Here is a 13,858-nt window from a genome sequence, read left to right as displayed (position 1 = left end):
AATTTTTAGTGTAATTTCGGATTTTTAATGGAAAATGTAGAATTCCATGTGGAATTAATTCCTAAATTTTTTTATTAACTGAATCGAATTATTGTGGCTAGATTCGAGGCATTCGGAGGTCGATTTGAGAGGCAAAGGCATTTCAGAGTAAGATTTTTGCTCGGATGAGGTAAGTAACGGTTATAAATCTGGTCCTGAGGGTATGAAACCCCGGACATTATGTCGTATGACTATTTTGGAGGTGACGCACATGCTAGGTGACGGGCGTGTAGGCGTGCACCGTAGGGATTATGACTTGGTCCGTCCCGCGAGACTGTGGAATTAATTGGCCTACTGTTTAATACATGTTCCCTCTGTTTTCATGGAAATTGACTGTACTTCATGTTAGAAATCATGTTTAGGCGTTATGTGGTCACTGTTGAGACCTGTGAGGTCGTGTACTTACTGAATTAGCTGCTAATTGTTGTTTTGTACTCAGTCATAACTTTTCTTGCTTATTATGCCTTCGTCTCTTTCTATTCATTGTTAATGCATGACATTACCTCTGTTTGGGCTGTTTATATGATTTTTGAGAGCCCGAGAGATTGGAGAGATTGATGACTGAGTGAGGCCGAGGGCTTGATTTGTTTAGGATACTTATGGGATCGGGCTCCACGCCGCAGCATGTTGTTACTGATTTATGATTGAGTGAGGCCGAGGGCCTGAGTGATTTATGCCACGAGGTGGCTTGTTATAGCGCTTGGGCTGAAGGATCCCCTCCGGAGTTTGTACACACCCTCAGTGACCGCATGTACCTACTGAGTGTGAGTGCCGAGTGCGAGTGCCGAGTGTCGAGTGCCGAGTGTCGAGTGCTGAGTGACTGGGAGGAATGAGTAAATGTGAGGAATGCGTGATTGTGAGGTTGGAGTGAACAGGAAGACAGAGTGACTGTTATTCTGAGAAAATACATTTACTTCATTATTGTTGCATCGCAGATGTCATATCACTGTTTTAAAAATTATTGGAAGATATTATTTAATGCTCAGTCAAATTTGATATCTGGTTTATTGAGTACGTACCGATGTGACTTAAACTATTAAATTGAAAGTATGACTACTCTTATTTGAAAGTTATTGAGATAATTGTATTTGCATAGCTCGTCACTACTTCTCAGTTCCTTATTTATTTCTGTTACTTACTGAGTTGGTGTACTCACGTTACCCCATGTACCTCGTGTACAGATCAAGACACTTCTAGTCACGGCGGTTGCTGATTGAGGAGTCAGACTAAGGAGACTATTGAGGTAGATGCATGGCGTTCACTGACCTTGACTCTCCTTTCCTTTCATATTCTACTGTTCTATATTTTCAGACAGTGTTTTATCAGTCGAATGTTGTTATCATTTAGATTCTCATACACTCAGTGACACCGGATTTTGGGGATGGATTGTTTAGTACTTTTGGAGTTATATCATGTTCTAAAAGGTTTTATTTAATATTAACTGCTTCCGCCTTTATTTAAAAGTTCTATTGTGTTGAGATGTTGAGTTGAGGTTTGCCTTGTACCACGATAGGCGTCATTTCGACAGGTGAGATTTTGGGTCGTGACACTTTAGGATATGAATTGAATTTTTGTGTATGAATTGAACTTTTAGGATATGAATTGAGCCTTTAGGATATGGATTGAACCTTTAGGATATGAATTGGACTTTTAGTTTATGTATTGGAATTTTAGTTTATAAATTGAAATTTTAGGATATGAATTGAACTTTTGTGGATATGAATTGAACCTTTAGGATATGAATTGAAATTTTTGTGTATGAGTTGAACTTTTAGGATATGAATTGAGCCTTTAGGATATGAATTGGAATAGAATTGGACTTTTAGTTTATGTATTGGAATTTTAGTTTATAAATTGAAATTTTAGGATATGAGTTGAACTTTTGTGGATATGAGTTGAACCTTTAGGATATGAATTGAACATTTAGGATATGAATTGAAATTTTTGTGTATGAATTGAACTTTTAGGATATGAATTGAGCCTTTAGGATATGAATTGGACTTTTAGGATATGAATTGGACTTTTAGTTTATGTATTGGAATTTTAGTTTATAAGTTATTCTCTGTATCCAAGTTCATCCCGAGTAATATTGCTACGAGGATAATCACCAAAGCCACTAGACAGCTTTATGATGCCAATAAAGCAAGATGAGCTATTCAATGAGACTCGTATTGTAAAGAAGAAGAAAGAGACTGATCCAGAAAGGTGGGTCGAGGGCCAAACCTCGACTGTACATGTAAGTTTTTTTACTTTTTATTAAGTATTTTGATTTACTTTTATATAAATTTTGAAATACTAATTCAATGTAATTTTTCTTATAGGGTCGCTTCACAACTGACGTGGAGGAATACATATACAGTCAGCCACCTAATGAGTCGGGCGAGACAATTCAACTTTTGGACGAGGATGCTGAAAGAACACTCCTTAAGTACTTTATATACTTTGAACTAGACAATAGAATAGGTTTTCGAATAGGCTTGTAATAAGCGTTAACTTAGTTTTGTTAGCTTAATGTGTTAGTTCTATTGAACTTTATACTTTGTTGGTTTTAATGTTGTTATTGTGTTGTTGGTATTGTTGTGTTGTTGGTATTCTTGGATAAGTGCGTGCCTAGGACTAGTAAAGAGAAAAAGGAAGCAAGGATGTATGTAGCTTCCGATATATTTCGTCCGCTTTTGTCAGTGGAGGTGATTTCAACTTTTTTCGATCAGTGTCGAATAATGTGTGATATTTATTTTACAGGAACAACATTGGAAATAACTCGCAATTCTTTCGTCACATGACAAATAAATTTCCATATCCAAATTTATCAATTATATATAAACTAATAATAATCGAGTATCCATTAAAAATAGGGTATTTAATTGGTAATAACCATACGTGTCTATCGCTCCATATCCCTCATTTAACTCTACTGAAGTAGCTTAAACAACTCAATTAGTTATTTAAGCAACTCAATAGTTTAAATAAATTTATCATTTGTTTAAACAACGATTGAAGTTGTTTAAGCGTCTAAATCACTTATTTAGTTCAATTACTTTTTGACCCCATTTGTACTATGTGATTTGTGCATATCTTTTTTTGAAACAAAGATAGTATTAATGCGTGTTGATTTAAAAGGTAACAAATAGGTGGAAGGAGTTTTTCGCGGTAATGTATATAATTTATAAAAAAAAATTGTTAATTTTAGTAACTAGCAAAATATTATTAAATAGGGTAAAATAATTTGTAATATACTACAACAACAACTCAGGGGAAGGGGTAGTGTGTACGCAGACCTTAGCCCTACCCGAAAGGGTAGATAGACTGTTTCTATTGAGGCTGTTTCAAATAGAAACTCGATATCCTTCCCTCCCAAAACTCCTCACTTTGATCTAGGGGTGACTTGAACTCACGACCTCTTGATTGGAAGTGGAGGGTGCTTACCATCTGAGCAACCCACCTTGTCATAATAGTTTGTAATATAGCATATAAAAAAAATCTGTTAAGTTTAGTAACTAGCAAAATATTATTAAATAGGGTAAAATAGTTTGTAATATACAACAACACCCCTACCCCGATTTCCAATAGACTCAACTCCCCGCCTTGTAATATATAATAACAACAACTCAGTATAATCCCACTAGTGAGGTCTGGGGAGGGTAGTGTGTATGCAGATCTTACCTCTACTCCGAAGGGGTAGAGATGCTGTTTATAATAGAAATTCGGTATCCTTCCCTCCAAGAACTTCCCACTTTGCTTTTGGGGTGACTCAAACTCACAACCTCAGGTTGGAAGTGGAGGGTGGTTACCATCTGAGCAACCCACCTTGTCATAATAGTTTATATAGTATATAAAAAATTCCATAAAACAACCAATCAGATGTAGGGGTGTTCGAAACCGAAAACCGAACCGAAACCGAAGCTTAATGGCTTATTGGTATCGGATTAACGGACGAGGAACAAATTGAATTTTTTTTTATTAACGGCTTATCGGTTTGGGGGTGAATTATTCAATTTTCTTAACGGATAATCCGTTAACCCGTTAAGAATATATATATACATATAAAATTTATTTTTATCCATATATATATATATATATTAAATAATCAAAAACCTTTCTTCCTCCAGTACTCTATCAAGGTGAATTAGAATAAAAGAAAGCCAATAAAAGTAGTCATCTAACTGTGACAAAAGACAGAATTTGCTGTCTGAAACAAAATAACAACACCAATTACACCATTGTTTCATCAACTTTGCCTCGGTTTTAAGGCATGATAGAATTCTAAGCATGACGAACATTTGATTTAACAACGGCCAATTGGAAATCTTTCACATGGACTAAGGCCAATGTGCATAAACATAATAAGATTCTAGACAGATGATTTACCCATCACGGTATCTTTTTTGCTTCGTCCCTCTTAGTACATCGACCACCTATTTAAACATACGGAGACTAAATTTTATTTTATTTTGATTGAATTAGGCCGATAAATCGCCCGATGACCGCCCGATAAGAGCTAAACCGATACCAATCCGTCCGATATCTTATCGGGTGGCTAGCGGATTAATATATTTAAAAGTCGATAACCAATAAGCTAAACTATGAAGAGTAAATAACCGCCTAATCCGCCCGGTAAGGAGCCCTAATCAGATGGAATGTTTTGTAAGCAGCTTGGAGGCTAGAGGCCTAGAACCCATAGGGTTGGATGAGCCCAATTTGATATTGGTTTGGGTCAGTTCGGCAATATAGTCGAGACTCCAGCCCAATAAATAGCCGCTCACTGGAATTCTCAGGAATTGAATTGAATTGTTGAAGAAGAAGAAGAAGAAGAAGAAGAAGAAGAAGAAGAAGAAGAAGAAAGGAGAAGAGAGAAAAATGAATGCTCCGGATCGTTACGAACGATTCGTCGTTCCAGAGGGCGTTAAGAAGTAACTCTATTATCTGATTATACATAGTTTTATTACATACACACACCCTTTTAATTTCTTTTTTTTTAATTCACTGCTAATTTGATTTAGGGTTTCATACGAGAGAGATACAAAGATCATAAATGCAGCTACATTCACCGTTGAAAGAGAGGAACACACTATCGGCAACATTCTTCGCATGTAAATTACACAACTTTTAGACTGAATAAATTTGCTCTCTTTTGTATATTAAATTTTTCATATTTTTTGATATATTTGCATGATTTTTGAAAAAATAACAGGCAACTGCATAGGGATGACAATGTACTATTCGCTGGGTATAAGTTGCCTCATCCTCTTCAGTACAAAATCTTGCTCAGGGTTAGTAATACCCTGTATTGTTCTCTTCTTTTGTGCCTGTTTCTTCAGTTTATTGTGCTTTTTAGCTCTATAATTGCAATGCTTTAGCCCCGGGGCTTTGGTCTTGTGTTAAGAGCACAACGTGTGATATGTGGGTTGGGCGCAGACAAAAGTATGGTATTTAAGTAGAGAAGGGGAGAGAGGCGGGCCCTTTATCTATTGAGTATCAGATCGTATGCCACTGGCCCTCGGGATTTCTAGGCTATCCACAAAAAAGGAAAAAAGTGCAGTGCCTTTAAAAGTAAGACAAACTGTGTATAGCATTATATGTGATAATTGTGAGTATGAAAATTTAAAAAAATGGCGCGTAGCAACTAGGAAATGTCATAGCTTGTTATATTGCTCATAAAGGAATAGCAAGATGCTTGAGTTAAGCTAGTTCTGTTCTAAATGTATAAGTAACAGCAAGAATGGTTGTGATGCCCGGGCGGAGCTAGCTTGAAGAAAGGGGGTTCAATTTAGTCTCCCTTGTTGAAAAATTATACTGTGCAAATAATAAGGTAAAAGTTAGTGTTTTGGCTATAACAAGCTGACGAATCCCCTTGACATAAGGAAAAATTCTTGTGAAGTGGCAAAGGGGGTCCAGAAGTTGCTTTAGGTCACAGGTTCATATCCCAGTTGTTATATTTTTGGATCCCCTTGTATAAATTCCTGGCTCTGCCTATGCGGTGAGCATTTGCGAAAAAGGATGAATACGAGGAAGATAGGTTTGTATTCAGTATTTCATTAGATAAAAGCCTGCTCCAATAACATGTAAGAGTTGGTTGAGAAGCTGAATTGATGAGGTGGAAAAATGAAGCTATGGGAACATTGGAAAGATGTGTCATGCATTCAGTTTCCTAAATTGGAAGGGTAATTTTGGGGCCTAAAAGGAAAGTAATATGGTTGCGTTTTTAGTGCTTGCTTAGTTCAGGTGCCTAGTGTATGGTTTCCCAGCTAGTTGATTGCTTTGGTCGATATTCCTCTGCAAAAATGACCAATTTAGATATCAAGTTGATAAGTGAGTAGCGAAAAAAGCTCAGATTAATGACAGTTAAAAAGAGAACTAAAAAAGTTAAATAATTTTTCATTATTGCCTCCTGATACTTGAATCATTTTCCTGTCGAAGCTTTATTGCTTCAAGACTTACCTTATGCTATCTTGCACCGTGAATATGACTGTAACAACTAACAAAAGAGGAGGTAAATTTAAGTGGAATAGTTTGAGTGGGTCTCTTTGTGCTTTTGTTTGTGTGTTTGTGCGCGCGTGTGCTTTCTTTATTTCATTTTTTGGATGACTGCGAAAAATGATCTATTACATGTGACAGGAGAAGACTTAAGTTTGTAGGTCGGACTTATCCCAAATCATGTATGACTAGCAACTAATTTTATTGCTATAGGGTGATTAGAACAGTTACTAATTGAATAATTAACCACCTCTTTTTAATTCAGTATATGCTGTTTTTTACTTTTTGTTAACTTATTTATCAGTCTTACTGTTGGTTGCATTTTTTATCTGTAGATTTTATTTTAGTTTTTATTAGTCGCTTATTTGATTTATTAGCGCTTCATTATGTGCTCATGTTTCAGATTTGCTGGTTTATACAATTCCAAGGTTGTATTTACCTCAGTAATGTTGGAAGAATAGAATCTTTATTTGGCTTGTAATATTCTCCCTGTTCAGGGGTGTATATCCTGAAAAAGTTGCTGCTAAAGCAATCATGTCTTCTCGCATGATTCTTTGCACTGTATTTCTTGTGAACTTATATATAATCTCTTTACAACGTGTTTCTAATTTGTCTGTTGGATACTATGGTGTTCTACTGCAATTTTGTTTGTTTATGCACTTTAATCTCTCTGGATTTGACCTGTTGATTTGCAGATTCAAACAACAAGTCAGTCCTCACCTATGCAGGCATATAACCAGGCCATAAATGATCTTGATAAGGAACTTGATCATCTGAAGAATCAGTTCGAGGTACAGTTATCTTTTAATTTTTGTCTAACTCGTTTTAAGTAGACTTTGTTTATGTACTATCATCTGTTCCTAGCATTATTGCAGACATCATTTTGACTTCGGATTTCAAGATGTTCAGTAATGTTCAATTGTCATAAGAACAAATCGAGATACTTCAAATATATTAGGAAGTTTTAAATATTTTGAAAATAATTCACTTTTTACTTGAATGATTGTATGCTTCTTCAATACTTCTTTCCATTTTTTTTTTTGGGTTGGATTATTATGGTTCCTGTTCTTCAGTACTTAAGATGAAGCATCAATTAAAAATCTTTTATGTAGTGTGTTCTTTATTTTGGTATGAAGTATTATGGTTCTATGCTGGGGTGGATGCGGAGTGTTAAAAGCATCTAGTGAATTGAGTTCAAGCTTCTTTACCTTCTTGAGATTTATACTGAAGCTGTTCAATTTCTCACCTCGAACTTGACAGTTGACACTGATTTAAAAACTCAATTCAAAAGCTGAAATGAGAAAATGTAAAGTGATTCCTATTCTTCTAGAGTTCCTTAATACTTTTCAAAATGGACAGCTAGGTCCTATGACCGTTCTCCTGGCCGAAAATTCATTGACGGGACAGCTCACACACAAAGAAATCCTTTCTCTTTCCTCTCCTTTTCGTGCGCCAACATTGTCTTCCTTTTTACTGCCTAATGATCCAAAAATCCATAAAACCTCGAGCAAACAGAAAATACCAGTTGCCATTCTCTCCCTTCCCCAATGCTATTGAAGGAGGACTCCACTTATTTGTGAACAATTACCCTGTCATTTAAGCTGCTCAATTACCCCTAGAGGAAGCCCCAAGGTTTTGAAACTGAGAGCTAAAAGTGGTGACAATGGACTGGTTGTCGTTTTCACATCACTTGCTTTACCTTGGTCATTGACGTCATGGGAAAGACAAACAACATTTATAGACTCCATTACAGAACATAAGAAAAGGTTAAATTGATGAAAGAGGATAGGTGAAAAATCCTCTTTGTTGGCGTTTTCTAAAACATTGAACTATTAGAATCTTCAAAATCTAGTCATATAAATAGTAAGATTGAACAGAACAATCATTTTATCTCTAGATCTACCATGACTTAGACCGAAGAGAGCTTGTTGAATCTCGTTGCAGTAGAGGGACGAAATAGAGAGAGAATGGGAGCTGTCGCTAGGGGAAGAGCCACTGGCTAGTCTGATACTAATGTAAGCCTTCTAACTCGGTGAGTTTCTAGAGTTAGAAGATTAAGACGTATCCTTGGCTATGAAGCTATGATACAACCTTATGCGAGGTTCTTGACATGTGATTTGAGAAGATTAGTGGAAATAAGCCTTCTAACTCAGTGAGTTTCTAGAGTTAGAAGATTAAGACGTATCCTTGGCTATGAAGCTATGATACAACCTTATGCGAGGTTCTTGACATGTGATTTGAGAAGATTAGTGGAAACTTTGTTTAGTGAAGTTTGGATATCAGTAGAAAGATATCTAGAGTGAAATTAGTTCTTTGGCTTTTATCTTTGATTCTCTAATCTCGAATTGTTTGTGTTGTTAAAAAACATGAGCAGGGTGAAAATAGTGAATATGAGTGAGCCTGACCCTGTTATCACTATTTAGAATAGGAATCCCATTGGCAAATAATCCCAGGTAAGCTTCAAATCAAGCCAAAAATTATCTTTAGATGTGGTCCAGTCTCAGCTTGGTCATGGAGAGGGGGTTGCTGATTCACCTCTAGCTGATTCTATTGTTGCAGAATCAGATACCATTTTCAACGGATGCTATCTTCCTCTTCTTTTTTTCTTTTTTTTTTTGGTTGTGTTGTTTTCCATATCACCATTTTGTTTTTGTAAACCCCTGGTCCGTCTAGTCAATTCTATGGGAAAATACTCCTACATATATTTGACCTACTTACTATTTAGATAGTGAATTCTTCACATAGAAGAAGCTTTATAGATGGGCTAACAAATCTTCCTAACAGGCAGTAATGTCCAGCTCTTAAACTTTGATTCACTCTAATGGCTTGTATCAGGTTCTGTCCATGCATCAGATTTTGCATTTTCATTTTCACATGGTGATGAGCGAATGATTTTTGCTTGAAACATTCCTCTGCTCATTCTACTAACAATGCTTAGTTCATTTTCTTGATTGTAGGGCGAGTTGGCCAAGCACTCGAGGGAATACTAATCCATTCGGCAGTGATATTTGGCTCTCAACAATGGTGCTTCGTACAGTTTCCTAGTTCTGTGTAGGCTAGGAGTTTGTCTTGTCAAATCTTCGTCTTTATGTATGTTGGACTAACTACTACAATTTGTCTTGGGCGGTTAGCCCAGGCTTTGCAATGTTGACAAGTGTACTTTGAAGGTCTGCTTTATGCCTCAAAAGTTTAGGTTTAAAAACACTTGTGCATGTTGGTAAATCTTATAGGTGATCAGCTAAGTTGATATCGGCACCTTTGGCACACTTTTTGTATCTATATATGATTTTAGTTTGGTTTTTAATTATTTTAACAACTGTTAACTTTAAAGAAGTTTCAATTTTCTACAATCAACTGTTGAGCCACTCCTATATAATAGAGGACAAAATACTTTTAGAGGAAAAATTTAATAAAAGGAGGTATTTTAGAATACCTCACTTTTCTCCCCCATTAGAAGATCCATATCAGTCTTGAACTCTTGACCTGGTGCTAGAAAGCTTCCTTAACCACTTCGACCGAGAGCGACTGATGTCACCCCATGAACAGGAAAAACTATTTCAATGAAGTCCAAGATTAAGTGGGCAGAAATAGTAAAAATTGTGTGGGGTAGCCACTTTTTAAAATGGTATTTATTTTTTATTCAGTATTTTTAATGTTGAGCAAAATTAGTCACTGGTGTATTAAAATTAATATGAAAAGATGGTGTTACCCTTTCTTCTATATCTTGACCCCGCCTTAGCCCAGCACATCTTCTTCGTTTCAGTGTCAAAAGTCCTTGCTCTTTATTCCTTTTCTCCTCTTTGAGATCGACCAGGTGAGCTTATCTCACCAGCCAACCCAGTTCTCTCTCTCTCTCTAGGTGACAGACTATACAATTCAACATCGACCAAATGAGAGATACTGCACTCTTAAGAAATCTCAAGCTTTTCTATCTGGTTTGCTACTTGGTCTGTAGTTTATGTTTTCTTTGGTCTAGAACAGACTCTAAAGTAGAGTCTTAATTAGTAGCAATTAAAAAAAGAAATAAGATAAACAAGAGATCATAATTAAGAAACAGAAATTTCCTAAATTTCAAAATGAAAGTTAAGGACAATAGGTCCTGAATTTACAGTTACAAGTTCAAAAGTTAAGGACAATAGGGCCTGAAGTTACAGTTACAAATTCAAAAGTTAAGGACAATAGGGCCTGAAGTCTTGGACTTAGACTAACAAGCTCAAAAATTAAGGACAATAGGTCATGAACTTAGGCTAAGAAGCCCAAAAATTAAGGACAATAGGTCCTGAACTTAGGCAAAGAAGCCCAAAAGTTAAGGACAATAGGTCCTGAACTTAAACTTACAAGTTCAAAAGTTAAGGACAAGTAATCCTTAACTTAGAGTTACAAGCACAGAAATTAAGGACAGGTGGTCCTGAACTTCGAGTTCCGAGTTCAAAAGTTAAGGACAAAGTTAATGACATGTTGAAGTCCTGAACTTAGAGTTGCAAGTTCAAAAGTTAAGGACCAAATGTCCTTAACTTTTATGAGCAGATGATGTTTTCGTCCGGGTAGGTAAAGTTTATTAAAGCAGTGGCTAAAGAATAAAGATATTTTAAACAGTGGCTTAAAAGTAAATACATGTGTTATTAGTGGCTAACCATGCACTTCCCCCACTGATATAGGGGTGACAATTTGAGCCCAAACCCATCCAACCTGCCCAGAGATTAATGAGTTGGGCTACAAACATTTTAGCTCATGGGTCAAGGGTTGAGCCCAAGTTAACCCATTATTTTTTATAGCCCATTTTGACCCATTAAGCATCCCAAATACAACCCATGAAATTCATCCAAAACAAAAGGGAGAAATTCAAAAATAGCTAGATTTACAAGTGGTCATTTAAAAATAGCTACAGTTTCAAAAGTAATCGAAATTTACCCTTTTTCATGTAAAGATAAATCTGAACGAAAACACTGTTCAAAATCTGGAAAAATACTTCAATATAATATACTGGAATTCTAGTATAATCATAATATACTGGAGATTAGAGCATCGATGCTCCAATCTCCAATATATTATACTGGAACATTCTGTGTGTTGGAGTTTCAGCATAATATGCTGGAAGTTCATACACAGGTGCATCGATCTCCAGTATATTATGCTGGAACTTTCTGTGTTGCAGCAAAATAGTAGCTATTTTTTAATGACTTTGCAAATGCTGGCTATTTTTAAATGACCCGTCCGAAAACTGGCTAGCCCGTGCTATTTTTACAAAACAAAGGGATCTCAACCCAATTTATCTAGAAATTTACTTAGTTGCCCCAATTTTACTTTTTTTTTTGTATTTTTATTTTTTTGTTTTTCTGCATCACCCACCTACCCTACCCCCTTCCCCCAAACCCCCTCTGAAACTTTTTTTTTGTATTTTCAATTTTTAGTTTTTTTTGTTTTTTTGCACCACCCACCCACCCTACTCTCTCCCCTAACCCTACCCCGGCAAACCCCCCTCAAAAAAGTTTTTTTACTTTTTTTTTGTATTTTTAATTTTTTGTTTTTTTTTTGTTTTTCTGCACCACACCCCCCACCCCGAATTTTTTTTTCTTTGTATGTTCAATTTTTTTTATTTTTCTGTACCATCCTACCCCCTACCCCCTACCCCTTTACAAACCCTCTCAAAATATTTTTTTTGGATTTTCAATTTTTTCGCTTTTTTGCACCACCCACTCACCCTCACCCCCACCTGCAAAAATATTTTTCAACTTACACATTTTAAGATAAAAGACTTTTTTATGAAAGATGAGCATAATTCTAAAATATGGGTCAAGTTGGGCGGGTTGGGTTATCACCCATTGTTTTGCTCATCTTGACGCATTTCGTCTTAGCCCAAGTATACTTTGGGTTGGGTTGGTTATTGACTCATTTATTGACCTAACTCATCTTGACCCGCCCAAATTCAATTCAACCCGCCTATTTGCCACCCCTAGGCAGATACAATAAGGGGTGGGCTTTAACTTTTGACCAAAGTTAAAAGTGAAGTTTTGTCCGATGATCAAGTGACTTGTCCCAAAGATCAATCAAAGGTAGCTTCTTTCAATATCATTTGTGAACTTAACCCCTCTTCATGTTTTTCTAAACAAATGAAGTAGATGTCATCTTTAATAGGAGTATCTTATTCTGTTTGGTTCAAATTTGGCATGTAAATTTTTACATATATTGGTATATCTTAAAGAGATATCAAATCATCTAGAAACTACTTTAAAAATATTCTATGAGAAAAACATATGGAAAGAAATCGCGTTTTTGCTTATTAATAAAATATTTTTCAAGAAAAATACTTTTTGGTATTTGATTGCAGTGACTTATTTTCTATAAAATATTTTCTATCAAACACATCCTATGTGTATGTATTTGTGTGACCGTGCGCAAGAATGGCAATAGTAGAAATATTTTTCATTGTTCTTCAGAATGACACAGGAGAAAATTCACATTCCTTAACTTGAAACGATGTGAACAAGCGTATTAATCCTATGAGGTATTTTACGATATGTGTTTATATCAAACTCTATTAATTTATCATGGTTAAGCCATATAGGTTAAGGTGAGCAAATGCATTAGTTAACTATGATTTACTAATAATCATATTTGTGAAAATATATGTAATATATTTATTGAATTGCTGTAAATACCGGTATGTATTTCACAACCCTGCGAAAGCAAATGATCACTTGATCTATTACAATAGAACAATTTGCACCATATGACATTTGATACAAATAAACGCAAATTTTTAACGTGAACAAAGGTAACAAATTCCAACTTTCTTTATTTGGTTAGATTAAATATCGGAGAAAATATTTTATTACGAATAACAATATATGCCAATGTTAAAGCTAGTCATATCAAAGAAATTCTATAGTAGTTTGAATTATTTCCCTAAAAGTTAACACTCTTATATAATTTCAACATTATAAAACTTTTTCTTGTTTGGTTGAATGTGTATTCAGCAAGAGCGAAACTTAAAAAGAAATCACAAAAAAGGGAACGACAAAAAGGGTTGTTTGCCTTATAATGGAAGCGCAATTCAAAAAACCCTAAAACCTATGCGGAATATTGCCGTTGAATTGATGTGTTTCCCCGTAGCATCTCCCAAGGCTGAGCTTTTCTAGTTGCGAAGCGCGGATAAGTATTACAGTATACGCACACTATAAGTACCACTCCGTTTGTTTCAATTTAAATGATAGACATTTTTTATTATCCGTTCCAAAAAGAATGACATATTTATAAATTTGTAAATAATTTAACTTTAAACTTTTCATTTTATCCACTTTATCGTTAATAAGAATTTTTTTCTTAAGCTTTTAAGACTATATAT

General features: G+C 35.4%; 1 protein-coding gene across 1 annotated transcript; it reads left to right on the top strand.

Moving 5' to 3' along the window:
• The first annotated feature begins 4,787 nt into the window (after nucleotides 1–4,787).
• On the top strand, nucleotides 4,788–9,817 carry LOC107801458 (DNA-directed RNA polymerases II, IV and V subunit 11-like). The gene is made up of 5 exons (XM_016624786.2): nucleotides 4,788–4,949; nucleotides 5,040–5,129; nucleotides 5,231–5,309; nucleotides 7,209–7,304; nucleotides 9,471–9,817. The coding sequence occupies exons 1-5, from the start codon at nucleotides 4,897–4,899 to the stop codon at nucleotides 9,501–9,503; spliced, it is 351 nt and encodes a 116-aa protein (XP_016480272.1). The 5' UTR covers nucleotides 4,788–4,896; the 3' UTR covers nucleotides 9,504–9,817.
• The last annotated feature ends 4,041 nt before the right edge of the window (nucleotides 9,818–13,858 follow it).

The sequence above is a fragment of the Nicotiana tabacum genome, chromosome 18 (assembly GCF_000715075.1).
Source record: "Nicotiana tabacum cultivar K326 chromosome 18, ASM71507v2, whole genome shotgun sequence".
Taxonomy (NCBI): Eukaryota; Viridiplantae; Streptophyta; class Magnoliopsida; order Solanales; family Solanaceae; genus Nicotiana; species Nicotiana tabacum.
The sequence above is the reverse complement of the archived record's forward strand: the minus strand, read 5'-3'. Positions and strand labels throughout refer to the sequence as shown.